Raw genomic sequence first — 16,965 nt, 5'->3', positions numbered from 1 at the left:
ATCATGAGCAACAGCGGCTCAGCTGCAAAGCGATAGGCCACACAAGGTCACAGAAACAAATGACTGTGCTGAAGCAACAGCTGTGTCATGCTTCACTATGTTGCACTCTGGTGAACAAATCTGGGTGTGGCAGACATCAGGAGAATGCTGCCTGCCTGAATATGTAGTGCCAGCTGCAAAGTTTGGTAGAGGGGGAATAATAGTTTAGGGCTGTTTTTCACCCTTTCCCGCCTGAGAACCGTGGCCTCGGATTTGGAGGTACTGATCCTCATCCCGGCCGCTTCACACTCGGCTGCAAACCAATCCAGCGAAAGCTGAAGTTCACGGCCTGATGTCCCCAATAGGACCACATCATCTGCAAACAGCAGCGATGTGACCTTGAGGTCACCAAACTGGACACCCTCCATCCCCTGACTGCGCCTAGAAAGGATTGAAACATTTCAATAAGCCTTGAGGATCAGTATCTCCAAATCCGAGGCCATGGTTCTCAGGCGGGAAAGGGTGGAGAGCCCTCTCTGGGTCGGGGGTGAGCTCTTGCCTCAAGTGGAGGAGTTCAAGTATCTCGGGGTCTTGTTCACAAGTGATGGTACAAGGGAGCAGGAGATTGACAGGCGGATTGGTGCTGGGTCAGCAGTGATGCGGGCTCTTTACCGGTCTGTTGTGGTAAAGAAAGAGCTGAGCCATACGGCAAGGCTCTCAATTTACTGGTCGATCTACGTTCCCACCCTCACCTATGGTCATTAGCTTTGGGTAATGACTGAAAGAACGAGATCGCGAATACAAGCGGCCGAAATGAGTTTCCTCTGCAGGGTGTCTGGACTCTCCCTTAGAGATAGGGTGAGAAGTTCGGTCATCCGGGAGGGACTTGGAGTACAGCAGCTGCTTCTCCACGTCGAGAGGAGCCAGCTGAGGTGGTTCGGGCATCTTGTTAGGATGCCTCCTGGACGCCTCCCTTGGGAGGTGTCACAGGCAAGTCCACCCGGGAGGAGACCCCGGGGAAGACCCAGGACACGTTGGCGTAACTATATCGCCCAGCTGGCCTGGGAGCGCCTCGGAATCCCCCCCAGGGAGCTAGTGGAAGTGGCTGGGGAAAGGGAGGTCTGGGCCTTATTGCTTAGAATGCTGCCCCCGCGACCCAAACCCCGGAGAAGCGGAAGATGATGGATGGATGGATGGATAGATGGATGGATGGATGGATGGATGGATGGATGGATGGATGTTTTTCACAGTTTGGGCTGTGACATTCTAAATAATTGTTATTTAAGGTGGGGCGATAGGATGATGTAATCAGATAAAATCGACGATGGACAAGTAACAGAAAAATAGAGAAAATTAGAGAGGGCTAATTCACCATTAAATTAGTTTATAAATATGTTGGAAAATAGAGGTTCCTGATCTTGAAAGACATTGGTGGGCTCACTTTACCACTTTGCTATTCACCTTCTATTTATTTTTTCTATTTATTATCTATTTATTTTCATCTTCTATTTACAGCCAGGAAATGAGAACAAAAAAAGGTAATAAAAATATTACATAATATGTTAACATAATGTTTTATCATTTTTTTATGCCATGTAATTGATTAACATGATTTTTTCACTAGTTGTGATTGCAACAGTTTGGGGAAGACCCTTTCCTGTTTCACCATGCCATGCCCATGTTCACAAAGCTAGATTCACAAAGAAATGGTTTGCAACATCACTAATGCTCTTGTGGATAAATAGAAGTGAATCCCTCCAGCCATGTTCCAAAATCTAATGGAAAACCTTCCCAAAAGACTGGAGGCTTTTACTACAGCAAAGGTCCAAACTCTAAACAAGTGGCCATGGTTTTGGTTTGAGATGATCCACGCAGAGTACTAAGAGTTGTCTAACATAATCATAGAGATTCCTTATAGTTGGTCCAGTGGGTCATGCCTCAAAAAGTGTGGTCTAAGGGTGAGTTTTGTGAAAGGGAAATAGAGCAATCAATGGAGCACCAGTCTTGTAATGAGCTGGAATAGAGAAGGAATTTTTTTTTTAAATGTGAACAAGCAGCATCTGAGACTGTGTGTGTGTGTGTGTGTGTGTGTGTGTGTGCGTGTATATGAATGTGTTTGTGTGTGAACAGATTTTTGCACCATCAGCTTTGTTATCTGCATATCAGCCCCTCTTTCCATATGGAAACGTGATCCATCACTACAGCCTGTCTTTCTGCCTTATCGCATAGCTTCTATGTACTTCTTTATTGACCATATACTTGTCACACAAATCCATTGTATGAGAATGGGCTTCTAAATCACCAGCATCTCCTCCTGGATGCAGATGTGGATGTTCAAAGAAGAAAATATTAGACTCCTACACCACATTTTCCTGGTGTTGACTGAGCCTAGTGCTTTGTTAGGAAACATTTTCAGCCCTCATCATCACCATTTAAAGAGTTGTTTAGTGTGTCCACCAGGAACACCAGCCTTTTAAATCAATGGAGGAGCATTATTTCACCTTGCTTAGGTTGCCAGTTAATACTAGTTTTTCTCCTAGATTTTTTCTTCAGGCAGGGTTGTGTTCGACTGTCCAGTCCATCAAAAACTCATCTGAATCTGCTTTTGATTATTTGGAAAGAAATAATTAAATTGAAGTATGCTGTAAGAGATTGATTGCTTATGTCTATAACAATGCAGAAGATTGATTTTACTAGTTTTATTCATCAACAAATTGCAAAGAAGAAGCAGCAGGTTTGAATTTCATGTTGTTTTGTGTCCTCTATTCCAGAGGTTCTCAGTGCTGTCCACCTCAAGTCCCATCTGCTTATCGCTAGAAAGCATGAAGGCCCACAAGAAAACTCAACGTCATTTTTGGCAATTTTTCAAATCACGGTGATACGTGTGGCCCTACTCTTGCAATATGTGATGTATATCAGTGAACATTACATATCAGCAGAATATTGATGCCAGTGGACAACTGAAAGGTCAGGTGTTTCTAGAGGCAAAGGGCCAAAAAATCAACAAAGCTGCCTCTGTGCACTGTTTTTGTGGAGCTTGTATCAATGTTGATGATATAGTTTCATCACAGGCCCACAGACCACTGGCCCCCCTGGTTGGCTTCTGTGCGGCACATTTGTGGTCCTCTGCCCAGTGGTTGAGAAACCCTGTCTATTCACAGGTAAACGTCATACTTCAGACTGATATTTCAGTCTGCTTATATTAAGACTTACTGTGCCTTGATGCCAGAAGGCTAGAGCTGCACACTGCTCCTCCAATACAATGCTGCTTTCTTCATACTGCCACACGCTGCTGTATCTATGATCATGTTTGTGTTCGACTGGAATCTGAATTCAGTGTACATTTACATTTGAAAATAGACTGAGAGTTTTATTTCAGCCAAAAATGAATGCATAAATAAAGTCTTTCTCTTAAACTTGTGGAAGCTACACAGCTCACTGTGTGATCTGGATCAGCAGGAACAATGTTTCATTTCACTGTGTGCTTGCATTTGGTTGAGTTGACAGTAAAGCGTGAGGTTAACACCATGAAACAGAAACATGAGTAGTTGCTGACCTGCTGCAGTAATTCATCGTTAGCAGCAGGTCAGAGTTTTGATTTCCTCTCTGTGTCTCCCTGTGTCAGTGTCTCCTTAGCGATTGTCACTGTGAAACTGACCACATCCTGAGCCTCACGTTCAGGCACAGATAGATAGAACCCCACCCCCCCACACCCTTCCCTCTTCTCCATTTATGTCTCATCTACCCCTTAATTAGATCTGGTTAATTTACACACATGCAGGCTGGGAAGAAGTGTAATGGTAATCTGTAATAGTGTGAGAGTGCTGTGTATGTATGTGTGTGTGTGTGTGAGACAGAGAGAGAGAGAGAGAGAGAGAGAGAGAGAGAGAGAGAGTGAGATGAATAATAATGAATACTATGAAACAGCTTTTTGGGGCTGCTGACTCTGGAGTGCTGCTGAAGCTCTGAACCTAACCTCGTTTATTTAAATGTGTGTGCGCGTGTGCGCTTGGTACTGTTTATGTGACTTTGATGAGGGGGTTTGTGTGCAGGGATTTGAGAGAATGATTGTATGTGTAATCATAAATCAAAACAAAATCTTGTGTCTCAATTTTTGTTGTTTTCCGTTTTTTCACATGACTTAAGTATGTTGACTGTCGAAAAACACCGGACCAGTAGAAGCAGAACAGATCAGTAGAAGTGGTCCAAAATTACAAGTAAAATCTTGTTACATTGACTTCCTTTCAAAATTAAGACTGCTTTTTTCATTCTCCTATAAAGTTACCATCTTGGAGAAGTTTTGTTATGACAGCAATGGTATATTAGGGATCCACTATATTGTTTGTTATCGTGACACTGTGCTTTGTAGTAATCATATTGCAGAAGACAATAATTTGCAAGGGTGCCAAGAAGGGCCTGGTTTCGATTCCTGGCCAGGTGACCAGGGTTCTTTTTGTGTAGAGCTTTCATGTTCTCCCCTTGTCTGTGTGGGTTTCCTCCGGGTGCTGTGGTTTCCTCCCACAGTCCAAAGACATGCAGTCAGGCGAACTGGACCTGGTTAATTGCCTGTAGGTATGAATGTGTGTGATTGTGAGTGTGAATATATATGCCTGTCTGTCTATCTGTCTGCCTGCCCTGCGATTGGCCCTCTACTTACAGAACATCCTTTATATGCACAGCACCAGAGGATGAGGTAAAAAAGTAATAACTATAATATAAGCCTTTTTTTCTTAGTGACCATATCAACCCCCCCCTTAAATTACATTGTAACTCCTATGCTGACAACTGCTGTGTGGCTATATCAGTTTAATAGGCTAGTATTTTGGGGAAATAATAGCACATTTTCTTTTTTCCAGGTCCTCTCTGATTTGTATCATCATTTGTCAACATTTAGGTTTATTAGGCGCACACACACACCTACGTACAAGAAACGTAGTAAGAGAAGAATTACATGAAGAACACTACAAACCAGTAAAAGTAACAGAGTGAATGAAATATAAATTACAACAGCATAGCTTTTCTCATGTGTCTTACCAATATGTATGCTAAATGCATTCTAAATGTATTCTGAATACATTAATTTTTTATCTGTTGTAATGGAATACATTACTGAATACATTTATGACAATGTATGCAATATTCAGGCACCACTACTTTTTCAAAGGATTCTGCTCAACACTGATTATATTATGTTAGTACTTTTAATATGATTCATTATAATCGCAGAAATGAATCACTGTATTGCATTGAAATAAATCTTTCATAATTCACAGAAATCAGAATCAAATCTAATTGATGTCAGCTCAAAGGTTCACATCCATATTTCAGTGCTTTGTGCATATTTGCATGTCTTCTATATATGCATGTGTCAGAGTGAATTCACAGTGTGCATGTATGACTATATGACTGTCTGAGTGTGTGAGCGCCATAATGGCACCAGAAAAGTGGATCTCTCATCGCTGCATGCTGCATTATGCATGAGGCCAGAGGGCAGAGGCCCAAGGTGGGGGTATGTGGGTATGTATGTGTGAGATGGTGGGTCATCTTTTAAGCTGTGGCCTGTCCACCATTCTCCTCTGTCCTGTCTGGTGAATGTGACACAACAACAGATCCCAAAACACAAACAGCACTGAATGCCTTTTTGTATTTCATCACAGTTGTACATAAATGTTCTATCTTCAAACCAGTAATGGTGTAAAAATTTTGTTAATATACTTTAATGTAACGTAATTTTATTCAGAGTATTATTGGACAGTTTCCATTGGTCCATTTATTTGGTCCATTCAGTGCAGCCGATGTTCCCAAAAGATCGAACAATGAAGGTTTGAGGTGTTGCTGTGAAAGAGTAAATTAGTGTACAGTACTGTGGACGTCTCTGCACCTGAGCAAATAGTTTGAAACTATACATTTAGGCAGTAAGTGTGTTTTTGCTAATAAAAACAATATAACACCAGAATAAATGCATTTAAATATAAATGCAGTAAAAATTAACAAGAATTTTTTCCTTTCAAAAAGCGGTTGACATGTGGTGAATTGGTTAAAAGAGCAAAAGTTTGGTTCTAGACTTCAAATCCACCAACACCTAATAGCATGTTCTCTTAATGAGAGGTATGGAAATGTTTAAAAGATTACATTAACACACATAAAATCACAAATTTTGCATTAATATTATTTGTTCTTATTGTAATATTGGTGTTTGGTGTCAAAGCACAAAAGCCCTATATAAATATATAGTTAGGTGCCTTAAACTTTACAGTACTGTATGTGTGATTGTTTATGTGATTTATGTGTATGTTTGTGTCTGAGAGAGGAAGTGTGTGGTCGTTTGTGAGATCAGAACAGCAGCCTAGCTTTGATGATGGGCAGTGTGTGTGTGTGTGTGTCTGTGTATGTGTATGTGTGTGTGCGCGCACCCCTAGAGTCTATTCTTTCTGTCTGTCCACTTCTGAGCCTTATGGATAAACTAGTGAGCCATTTCCCTCTAGCCATGCTTTTATGAGCGAATTACAACCTGGCCCTCAGTGCCCTAGATGCCTCTGTATGTGTGCATGCTTTAATGATACAGACTCCTTGGCTACCACTGGAACCACCACAGAACTCTCCACAGACACTGCTTTCAGATGGGTTTTGGTGTCATGTAGTATCATCATGTCTTAATTGAGCTGAACAAAAAAATGGACTATACTGGACAATGACGGTCTAAAATTGGCCAAATGTTGTAAATGTAATTATAGGAAAATATCTGTTTTCAGCTCAGTGTAAATGGATGTTTTGGTTCATGATCTACATAAAATAAAAATGCATGAATTCTATGTATGAAATCTACGGCTGCCTGTCAGTAGACTATGTTCATGAGAAGATGTTGGTTCTTTTCCTTATTTTTTTTAAAGATGAGTGTTTCCTTTCTAATAGAAACCATATTATACCTAGATCTTACCTGAAACACATGCTTAACAAGGGTATTAATATAGCGATGAGTGGGATGTCACATGGGAAAAATGTTTTGACTTGTGATTAATTGATACTGAAGATTCTGAGACATTTAGTTAACAGGTGTTTGCACCATTTCAGTTTTGATCACTGTGACTGTAATAACTCACAGCTGTAATAACCTCACAGCTGTCATGAGCTAATTGTCAAGGTTGAAATGATTGAAAGATGGAGAGAGAGAGAGAGAGAGAGAGAGAGAGAGAGAGAGAGAGAGAGAGAGAGTATGTGGACACCCCTCTGAGTTATTGAGTTTAGGCACACCCATTGCTAACACATAGCCATGCAGTCTCCTTGGCAGTAGAATGGGTCATACTGCCCTATGGTTGTTGTACCAGGGTTGGTATAGTGTAGTGGGTAACACCTCTTCCTTCTACACTGTAGACGTGGGTTCAATCCCCCACCTGGGCAAGGACCCTACACTATAGCAATAAGAGTCCTTGGGCAAGACTCCTAACACTACCTTAATCTGATTGTGTAAAATAACCAAACTGTAAGTCACTCTGGGTGATAGCATCTGTCAAATGCTATGAATGTAAATGTCCTGAAGATCTTGTGAAATTTCTGCCCTGGTCAACTGTAAGTGCTTTTATGTGTTCTCTGGAGTCATTCTTCATTATTTGGTTTGGTCTGGGTTATAATTTCTAATGGTCTGGGTATCAGTGGCTCCTTAGTTCCAGTGAAGGGTAATGCTAATGCTGCCCTAGACAGAGCCCTGACCTCAGCCCCACTGAACAAGCCAGGTCTTCTTGTCCAGCGTCAGTGCCTAACCTCGCAAATGCTCTTTTGATTGAGTGGGCACAGATTCCCAAGACACAGTCCAAAATCTTGTGGAAGGCCTTCCCAGAAGAATGGAGACTGTTATAGTTGTGCATATTAAGGCCAATGTTTTTGAAGTGAGACATCCGACAAGCTCATATAAGTGTGATTGTCAGGTGTCTACATACTTTTGGCCAGATAGCATACACAGAAAACAAGAGAGGTTGGAAAAAAGAGAGAAGTAGGCATAAAGGGAGAAAAAGACACGGCCCTCTCTTCTGCCTGGTCTGTCTCCAGCGGAGGCGATCTCTTAGATATGTGTGGAAGTTCATTTTGTTTTTTTTCCTCTTTTCCTCAGAGAATTCTTTCTTTTTCTGTGTGTGTTCCTTTCTCTCGCTCTTTTCACCCCTACGCCTTTGTCTCGCCATTTGCGCAAACAAAACAACCCATTACAGAGGCATCTCTGAGAAAGCTTAACTCGCCCAACACCCCTGCCAAGAGTCCGGCAGAGCGCTAAGCTAAGCTAAAATAATCCTGACCAGTCGGAAGACAAAAAAGACTGGTAAAAAAGGGCAAGATAAAGAAAGTAACAAGGGGGGGTACTGGTTCTTGTTATGCTAAGAGTGTTCCCGAACGGGCCCGTTCGGCCCGAGTTAATTACGGCTGACATTTGAAGAAGGGCACTTGTGGCGCGAGCTGTGAAAGAGCCTGGCCTTGTGCTAATTGAGTTTGTGTTGACAGCTCCTCCCCCATGTCACGTTCCCTCACCCAGAGACAAGAGAGTGAGAGCCGGGAACCCAACGAGAGCCTCCATGTGCTCTGAAGCTCAATTAGCTTTAGGTTGGAGGATGGCGTTTAATATTTTTCCAAGTCCCCATTTTCAATAGACAGTGTTTCCTGGACACCCAGCTGGAATCAGCACTGTCACTTTACACCTATCAGTCGCTTTGCTTTAGCCAGCCACGTGCATGTAGATGTGTGATGAGGTGAGGTTTCCAATTTAAATTTCCAACCTCCTACTAGAAGAAAACTATGTTTCCAAGTAGGTAATTCCTACATGGAAAGTCAGGAAAGTGTACTCAACTTCGACTCCAACAGAGAAGGTCATATCAACAGAGCTGCTCACACTGTCAGGAGAAATAAAGTACCATCTAACTGCTTTTAAATGATTGTAACATTATTTGCTTTAGATCAGTCAACATACAGTAACAGTACAGTACTCTGCAAAATCAGAGACCACACTTAATTTATTTAATTTCCAGTCAAAACTGCCAAGTGTTTCTTTTTCCAGGAGGTATCTCTAAAGAGATTAGACGTAAGATATGGAAGGTTGTTAATTCAGCTAATCAATAATCACAGATTTTGAAAATACAAAAGTGGAAGAATCTGAAAAGGTTTTGAACTAGAAGTAGCAAATTTCTTTGTGCCATTTTGTGATAGAAATGTATATTATGGATAGGTTTGAATTTCTGAATATTAAAAAAGTAATTAAGGTTTTTCAATATGCAAATATACCAAAGCCTGTCTGTGACATACATTCACATATACATATGCATATGCATGGATTAAGATTATGAGATGTCTTCACCAGAGGCCAGTGAAGTGCCTGCGTCTTATTTAATCAGTTTCTTATCTGTGTAGTCCACACACTCTCAGAAATAAAGGTATGAAACTGTCACTGGGGCAGTCCCCCTCTTGTCACTGTGGTGGTACACTCAAGGGTGCATCTCAGTACTTTTAGTCAGGGAACATAATTGTATCAAAATCCATTTGAATTATATTTTGACAGACTGGGAAAGTTGAGGAATGCTCAAAAAACACCTGTTTGGAACATTCCACAGGTGAACAGGTTAATTGGAAATTTGAGTGTCATGATTGGGTATAAAGGGAGCATCCCTGAAAGGCTCAGTCGTTCACAAGCGAGGACGGGGCGAGATTCACCACTTTGTGAACAACTGCGTGAGCAAATAGTCCAACAGTTTAAGAACAACATTTCTCAATGTGCATTTGCAAGGAATTTCATCATCTACAGTCCATAATATCATCAAAAGATTCAGAGAATCTGGAGAAATCTCTGCAAGTAAGCAGCAAGGCAGAAAACCAACATTGAATGCCCGTGACCTTCGATCCCTCAGGTGGCACTGCATTAAAAACCGACATCATTTTGTAACGGATATTACCACATGGGCTCAGGAACACTTCAGAAAACCACTGTCAGTGAACACAGTTCGTCGCTCCATCTACAAGTGCAAGTTAAAACTCTACCATGCAAAGCGAAAGCCATATATCAACAACACCCAGAAACGCCGCCGGCTTCTCTGGGCCCGAGCTCATCTGAGATGGACTGAGGCAAAGTGGAAAAGTGTCCTGTGGTCTGACGAGTCCACATTTCAAATTGTTTTTGGAAATCATGGACATCATGTCCTCCGGGCCAAAGAGGAAAAGGACTGTCCGGATTGTTATCAGCGCAAAGTTCAACTCAGCATCTCTGATGGTGTGGGGGTGTGTTAGTGCCCATGGCATGGGTAACTTGCACATCTGTGAAGGCACCATTAATGCTGAAAGGTACATACAGGTTTTGGAGCAACATAAGCTGCCATCCAAGCAATGTCTTTTTCAGGGACGTCCTGCTTATTTCAGCAAGACAATGCCAAGACACATTCTGCACGTGTTACAACAGCGTAGCTTCACAGTAAAAGAGCGCGGGTACTAGACTGGCCTGCCTGCCTAGATCTGTCTCTCATTGAAAATGTGTGGCACATTATGAAGCGCAAAATACGCCAACGGAGACCCCGGACTGTTGAGCAACTGAAGTTGTACATCAAGCAAGAATGGGAAAGAATTCCACCTACAAAGCTTCAACAATTAGTGTCCTCAGTTCCCAAGCACTTATTGAGTGTTGTTAAAAGGAAAGGTGATGTAACACAGTGGTAAACACGCCCCTGTCCCAACTTCTTTGGAACGTGTTGCAGGCATCAAATTCAAAATGAGTGAATATTTGCAAAAAACAATAAAGTTTATCCGTTTGAACATTAAATATCTTGTCTTTGTAGTGTATTCAATTGAATATAAGTTGAAAAGAATTTGCAAGTCGTATTCTGTTCTTATTTATGTTTTACACAATGTCCCAACTTCACTGCAATTGGGGTTGTATTTTATTGTTCTGTTTTAAAACATTAGGTTATGAAAAGGTACAAATACATGCTTTTCACCTGGAAAAACTTATGTTGTACCTTTGAGGGAACATTTACATTGTTTATACCTTGATGAACGATAAATGTACCTGCACAGATCCTTTATTTATAATAGTGTAGAAAAGCATAGAAAGACTACTGCAGCTGGCTAAAGTCTGCCACAAATGAGAGGCTTCACACAGTGCTGCCAGAGGGATTCTGGCACCAGGTAGCAAACAGTCCAAAGAACAGCTGTAGCATATAATCAGCATTGCAGAAAAGTGCTGAAGAAGTGAAGGCTCATTTTACAATCTACTCGGTAGATTTAATGGAATAAAACTTTGACCATCACAGGGGAAAGCATACTATTCAATTTTGTCTGTTTATCTGAAAGACTTTCTTGGCTTAAAATTTAGCCATAATGTCACATAACATTACTATGGATTTGTGTCTGGGTCTGGGTTTTATGTAGTACTGTAGTAGTGAAATGCTGAGTGGCGTCACTATCTTTGGTAGCATCTGCCTGATGTGTCTGGTGTGCAGTAACCTGTAGCTATAAGATGAAATGCCTATGCCTAATGTATACAAATATAAAAATAATAACAGATTTGTCCTAACAGATTTAAGCTAACAAGTTTTATTTGTTTTGTCCGAAGCTCTTTTATACAAATAAAGGGTAATTCATGAACACATGCACACACAAAGAGCTGTGTTCCAGCTCAGATAACCCTCCATAACTGACATCAATTCATGCATTTATTTGACTCCAGATGCCTAAAGCTGTAGAAGCTTTTTTCAGAGGCTCTATACACAACATCTCCCAGCATCAGATCACAGGAACACCAGAATATTCTTAGACTTTGCACAGTGCCAAATGATGGCAAATTGAATTTTATTCATTATGATTTGTAATTAATTATTGGAATTTGGTTTAATTTAGAAAAAAAATTATCACTGAATTAGGTAGAAGCATATAGCAGTAGTTCCTTGGTTTTGTACCTTTAATACAAATTTGTTAAACATCCATGCATAACTCACAGATTAGTAATGATGTGAATGTTCCTGAATGATAAAAACAAATTTGCGGGCTTTTTATTTACAGCTTTTTGATTTTGTTTTTTTGATGTTTCTCCCTCAGGCCTTGAATTCAAATAGTAAAATAATATTTCTCACTGCTTTTCCTGGCATGTTATATATGAGAAAAACAGTGGAATGCATCGATTAGAAAAATTAAATAACTAATAAAAGTTTAATTCTGAAGAAAATTTGCCTCTTAGTTTATATCATTGGCATTAATGTTTAACAACATAAAAAGCTTACTTTAAAACCCTCCAAAATCCAAACAAAGTGTTTCCAGCTAAAATTTCTATTTTACATTTGAGGCCTTTATATTTGTCATTTATTTATTTAGATTTGTCACTTATTTTAACACATGAAAAAAAATCAGTTGCATAATTTGCAGATTGTTGTGTGATTAAAGAGAAGTGAACTGAAGACTCAATCTACGGCCCATCTTGGAACAATCAAGTTTCATGCCAAATTGTGTTGTCTTCACTGGTGTAACAACTCCTGCTTGTGACACCAGTGACTATCAGTGACACCAATGACTGTAGTATTTATAAGACTTAATAAAAAGATTCAGAATGTAAGATAATAAGAATGAATTTCTTTATTATCACAATTTAATTGACTCAGAACAGACTTGGCAAGCTTGGTCAGTCTCTCTGCTTATGGGTTTTGAGAAGTCTACCTTGAATAGACACAGTTGCCCTGAATGACCAGTGTACTGTTTGAACTGGGATACTAAGTGAACATTGCATTTTGGATTCCAGTGAACACCTGTACACTGGCATAATACCTAAGTACCTATAAGTTCAAGTTATCTATGAAAACCAAATTCTCAGATTAAAGATTGTGTGTTTGTGTGCATCTGTTTGTAGAAAATAGGGCATGTGGTTGGGCTTGTGGGCGTGTGAATAGGTGTGTGTGTATGTGTAGTTCACATCACATGAGACGCTCTCTCTCTACATCACTGTCTCGAGCCCACCTGGCTCTCTCTAGGTTGGTTAATCACTGGCTTCTTTTGGGGTTAATTGGCCTCTATCCATCCAGCTCTGGTCTGTGTGTGTGTGCGTGTGTGAGCATCTGTAGCTGAGTAGGTGTGTGATTACTCTTCCTTTTTCACACACTCATGGTTGGCCTTCTGTGTCCTGCCATGCAGGTCCAGATGACACCCGCATGTCCCAGATGTGCATGTGTATGTGTGTGCATGCAGACACACACATGTATATGAGTGCAAAAATCAGAGACCACCCTTCATTTATTTAACTACCACTCAAAACAGTCAAAGTTATTCATTTTTCAGGAGACATAAAATATAACATAAGGTCATTCACTTGCATAACAAAGAGGAAGGTCAAAGAAAAATAAGTGGAAAACAGGAGTTTCCACAACTGGAAAAAATGGGACTCTATGTAAGACCTGATAGACCACGCTTCAAATCTGAAAAATATAGACCATTTTCAGATATTTACCTTTTCTTTTTCATGATGGATGTTGTTGGGAGTGGGCTTTATAGACACAAGAAATATCAGTGCTTTATTATGATTAATTCCACCTTTATTAGACAAATGAAACTATGTTTTCTGTTATACATCAGCTGTTATTATTTGGATATTGCTATATCCAAAATTGTTACAAATTCATGTGCATCATTTTGGAATGAAACTTTTAGAATCCACAAGTCCCAGATGTGTTTCAGATGTGTCCCCTTTTCCCCCAGAAACCCACTTTTTCATACACACACACACACACACACACACACCTTAGAATGTGTGTTCTATTTCATACCTGTACCTTTTTAAAATGTCTGTGAATGAATGTTGACAGCTTTAATCTCAATCTCTCTCTCTCTCTCTTTCTCTCTCTCCACCAGCAATGGCAGATTTCCATGTGCACCCACACTCAGTACGGACAGATTTGGCAGGTGTTGCACGCTTTCAGTGCCAGATCCATGGCCTGCCCGAACCAGTCATCAGCTGGGAGAAAGACGGGAGGTCGGTGGACACCAGCGACGATCGGTATGACCCTCATTAGATTAACACTCATAAATACCCACATTTTACTACACTATGTACTTTACTATATTATACTGTAGTGACTTATCTCCATATCTTTCCTCTCTATACTCTCAGGTATACCCTGTTGCCCACAGGTGTGCTGCAGATAACAGGTGTTCGGCCAGAGGACAGCGGGGTGTTCTGCTGCGTTGCCCACAACAGCGCTGGAGTCAAACACAGCGCTGGTGCCCGCCTCACTGTCTCAGGTCTCAACTCAATGGCACACATGCACTTATACTCTCCCAACACTCTCATCTACACACTCGTGCTCATCAGAGGGTCTCTATAGCTCCAAAGCCACACTGTTCCACAGGCTCAGGTCCTTTTCTGCACACGTAACCTCTCTGTGACATGAGTTACTCTCTGCATGCGCTGGCCATTCATGCATGGTACTGGTACAACAGGCATGTACTGGAAACTCTCAAAAGACGCAACAAAGTTCAGACACTTACACAAACAGTCTCATGTGATCTATTATGGAGAATTACATTGTGCTAAAAGCATGTGCATTTGTTTACCCTCTGCAGTTTTCTGTGTTGTAACTCAACAATCCTTTCAAGCTGACAGACCTTCTGAAAAATGCAAGCATAGCGCAGAATTTTTAACGAGCTTGAATTGTGTGCAATGGCTTGTCTTCAGTTCGAGATCTAAATGACATAAGAATAAGTCATATGGAGCGAACATGAAGCAGCTTTTCTCTAATATGTGAGTGAGGAGTTGCTCCATTGCACTCTACCCACACACTCTGATGCTCATCAGTAGATAAATGTATCATTTTTTCTTTTTAGTGAGCAGTGGTTTGAACATCATAAGAGAATTATTTATTGTTTTTGCACCATGTAAAAAGCTAGCTGCCCTTTAGTGCTGCCCATTTCATGATGAACAGACAAGTAGACACAAGTAGAGATAAGTTGTGTAGTTATAAATTTATCATTATACAGATTATATTTGATATGTCTATGACCTTCATCTTCTCCCCTCTCCTAACCCCCTCTAGGCTCTCAGTCTTCTGTTTACAAAGACCCTATGATACTTGTCGGTCCCGAGAACCTCACCCTCACTGTGCACCAGACTGCCATCTTGGAGTGCGTTGCCACTGGCTATCCGCGTCCCATTGTGTCCTGGAGCCGGCTGGGTAAGCATATAAATACATAAACATTCAACTAAATATCTGTAAAATGCAAGTGAACTTAAAGTTGAGTGGTGGAAGTTTCTATCAAATCTGTCCCTAATCCTAGACCTAACACAAACCCTAACCTCAAGGCAAAACCTACACCTGCTCCTAAACCGAACCTTAACATGAGGTTGTTGATAATCAGCTGAGTATTAATGATTTTATTAATGATCATTGTTAATGATTTAAGTATCTGTAGATCTTCTTTAGGGGACCATCCAAATAAAGTGTGACCAAATAAAATAAGCCTATTACTGTTTTTATAGCATAATAATCACAACAACAATTAGAATGATAATAATAGACTTTGATAACAGTAAGGTAGATTAACAGTAGCCTATAGGCTGACCTGACAATGTTTATTATTTGAACAAGAAGCGGGTTATAGGCTGTAAATGTTTTATTTATCAAACCCATGGCAAAAACTGAAGCATATTTTATTATATGTTATATAAACAGCCTTAAGAGTTTTTTGGAGAAAGGTGCTGTGGTTAGTATTCATTGCTCTTTTTTCAGAAAATACACTCACACACTATGCTGGTAGCACAAAAAGTCAGCGCAGAAAAGTGGGGTTTTTTTCTTACCTGCCACCCCAACACAGTAATATCACCACTGGCCGATTACTATGGGACAAGATGGGTATCTTGCACAAAATCTCACAATCTCGTCAACCTTAAGCTAGCCGTTAAGAAGGCGTGTGAGGAGATATGTGCAGGGCTGGTAGCTGGAGCCAAAAACCAGAAATGTCTCAGGAGGACCATGAGTATTGGGTTTAGGGTTGCATCATATGACTGAAATACTATAATGGTGATTACATTGCTATATATTGCAGTATGCTTTGCAATGCTTTGCAATATATTAAAAACACATTGGTGAATTTATGAGTTGACATTAACAAAGACTGGTCTGAATTAATTTGACCAAAAATAATTATTTAAAAAAATTACATGAATACCTTGATTAAAAATCTGCAAGCACACATCTGGATCTGTGATTGGTCTAGACAAAAATAAAATTAAAAACAAACTTTGACTGGCTTAGAGGCTCATTTACACATTATATATGATATAAAGTGCAGCCCCACTACTAATTCATTTTGTGTAACATACAGAACTAAACCTATTGCAATAGAAAAAAGATAAAGCTTATTCTTCTGCTATTCTATTATTCACTTCAGATTGGACATTAGCTGTGAGAAACTGGTCTTCCCTTGTTGGAAGCCCAAAGCTTTCTGAAGCTATTTTAAAGATGCATCAGAATGATTTTCTGCGTGATGTTAATCTCACCGACCTTCATATAAATTAAAGCAGAAAGAAAGCAGTGTGACTGTGTCTAAGGTGACACTTTGCACTGATGAAATATCCGTGCGTGTGTGTGTGTGTGTGTATATGCATGCGTGCAATAGAGCTGCATTAACATCTGTGCACATGCATGTGTTGATTTGCCATCTCAACCATTTGTCTTCTTTCCCCATATATCATTAATGGACTCTATTTATCACCATAAAGAGCCGTTTGACACCTGAACATACATTAAATGGAAAAACCTTTCTGTTCCTATTATCATAGTAATAAAAGACTTCCTTCATGTCGATAAACTACAGTGGTCGGCGCAATATTTTTATCCATGGATACGACCTCAACCTCATCTGGTAGAGGTTATTTTATCATTAATTGATATTGTCTTACATATGCTGTGTATCCCTAACAGTGACTTTACAGGAGAACAACAAAATGTTCCTAAGTTTCAGTGTAAGGAAGAAGATTTTATTTGA

General features: G+C 40.3%; 1 protein-coding gene across 1 annotated transcript in view; it reads left to right on the top strand.

Moving 5' to 3' along the window:
* igdcc3 (immunoglobulin superfamily, DCC subclass, member 3) overlaps positions 1–16,965 on the top strand; it is a 132,886-nt gene that overhangs the window by 79,922 nt on the left and 35,999 nt on the right. The window contains exons 3-5 of the mRNA XM_017706152.2: positions 13,834–13,978; positions 14,093–14,223; positions 15,015–15,152. Of these exons, the coding sequence (XP_017561641.1) occupies positions 13,834–13,978; positions 14,093–14,223; positions 15,015–15,152 (414 nt within the window). The remainder of the gene's footprint in view (positions 1–13,833; positions 13,979–14,092; positions 14,224–15,014; positions 15,153–16,965) is intronic.

Source organism: Pygocentrus nattereri, chromosome 25 (genome assembly GCF_015220715.1).
Source record: "Pygocentrus nattereri isolate fPygNat1 chromosome 25, fPygNat1.pri, whole genome shotgun sequence".
Taxonomy (NCBI): Eukaryota; Metazoa; Chordata; class Actinopteri; order Characiformes; family Serrasalmidae; genus Pygocentrus; species Pygocentrus nattereri.
The sequence above is the reverse complement of the archived record's forward strand: the minus strand, read 5'-3'. Positions and strand labels throughout refer to the sequence as shown.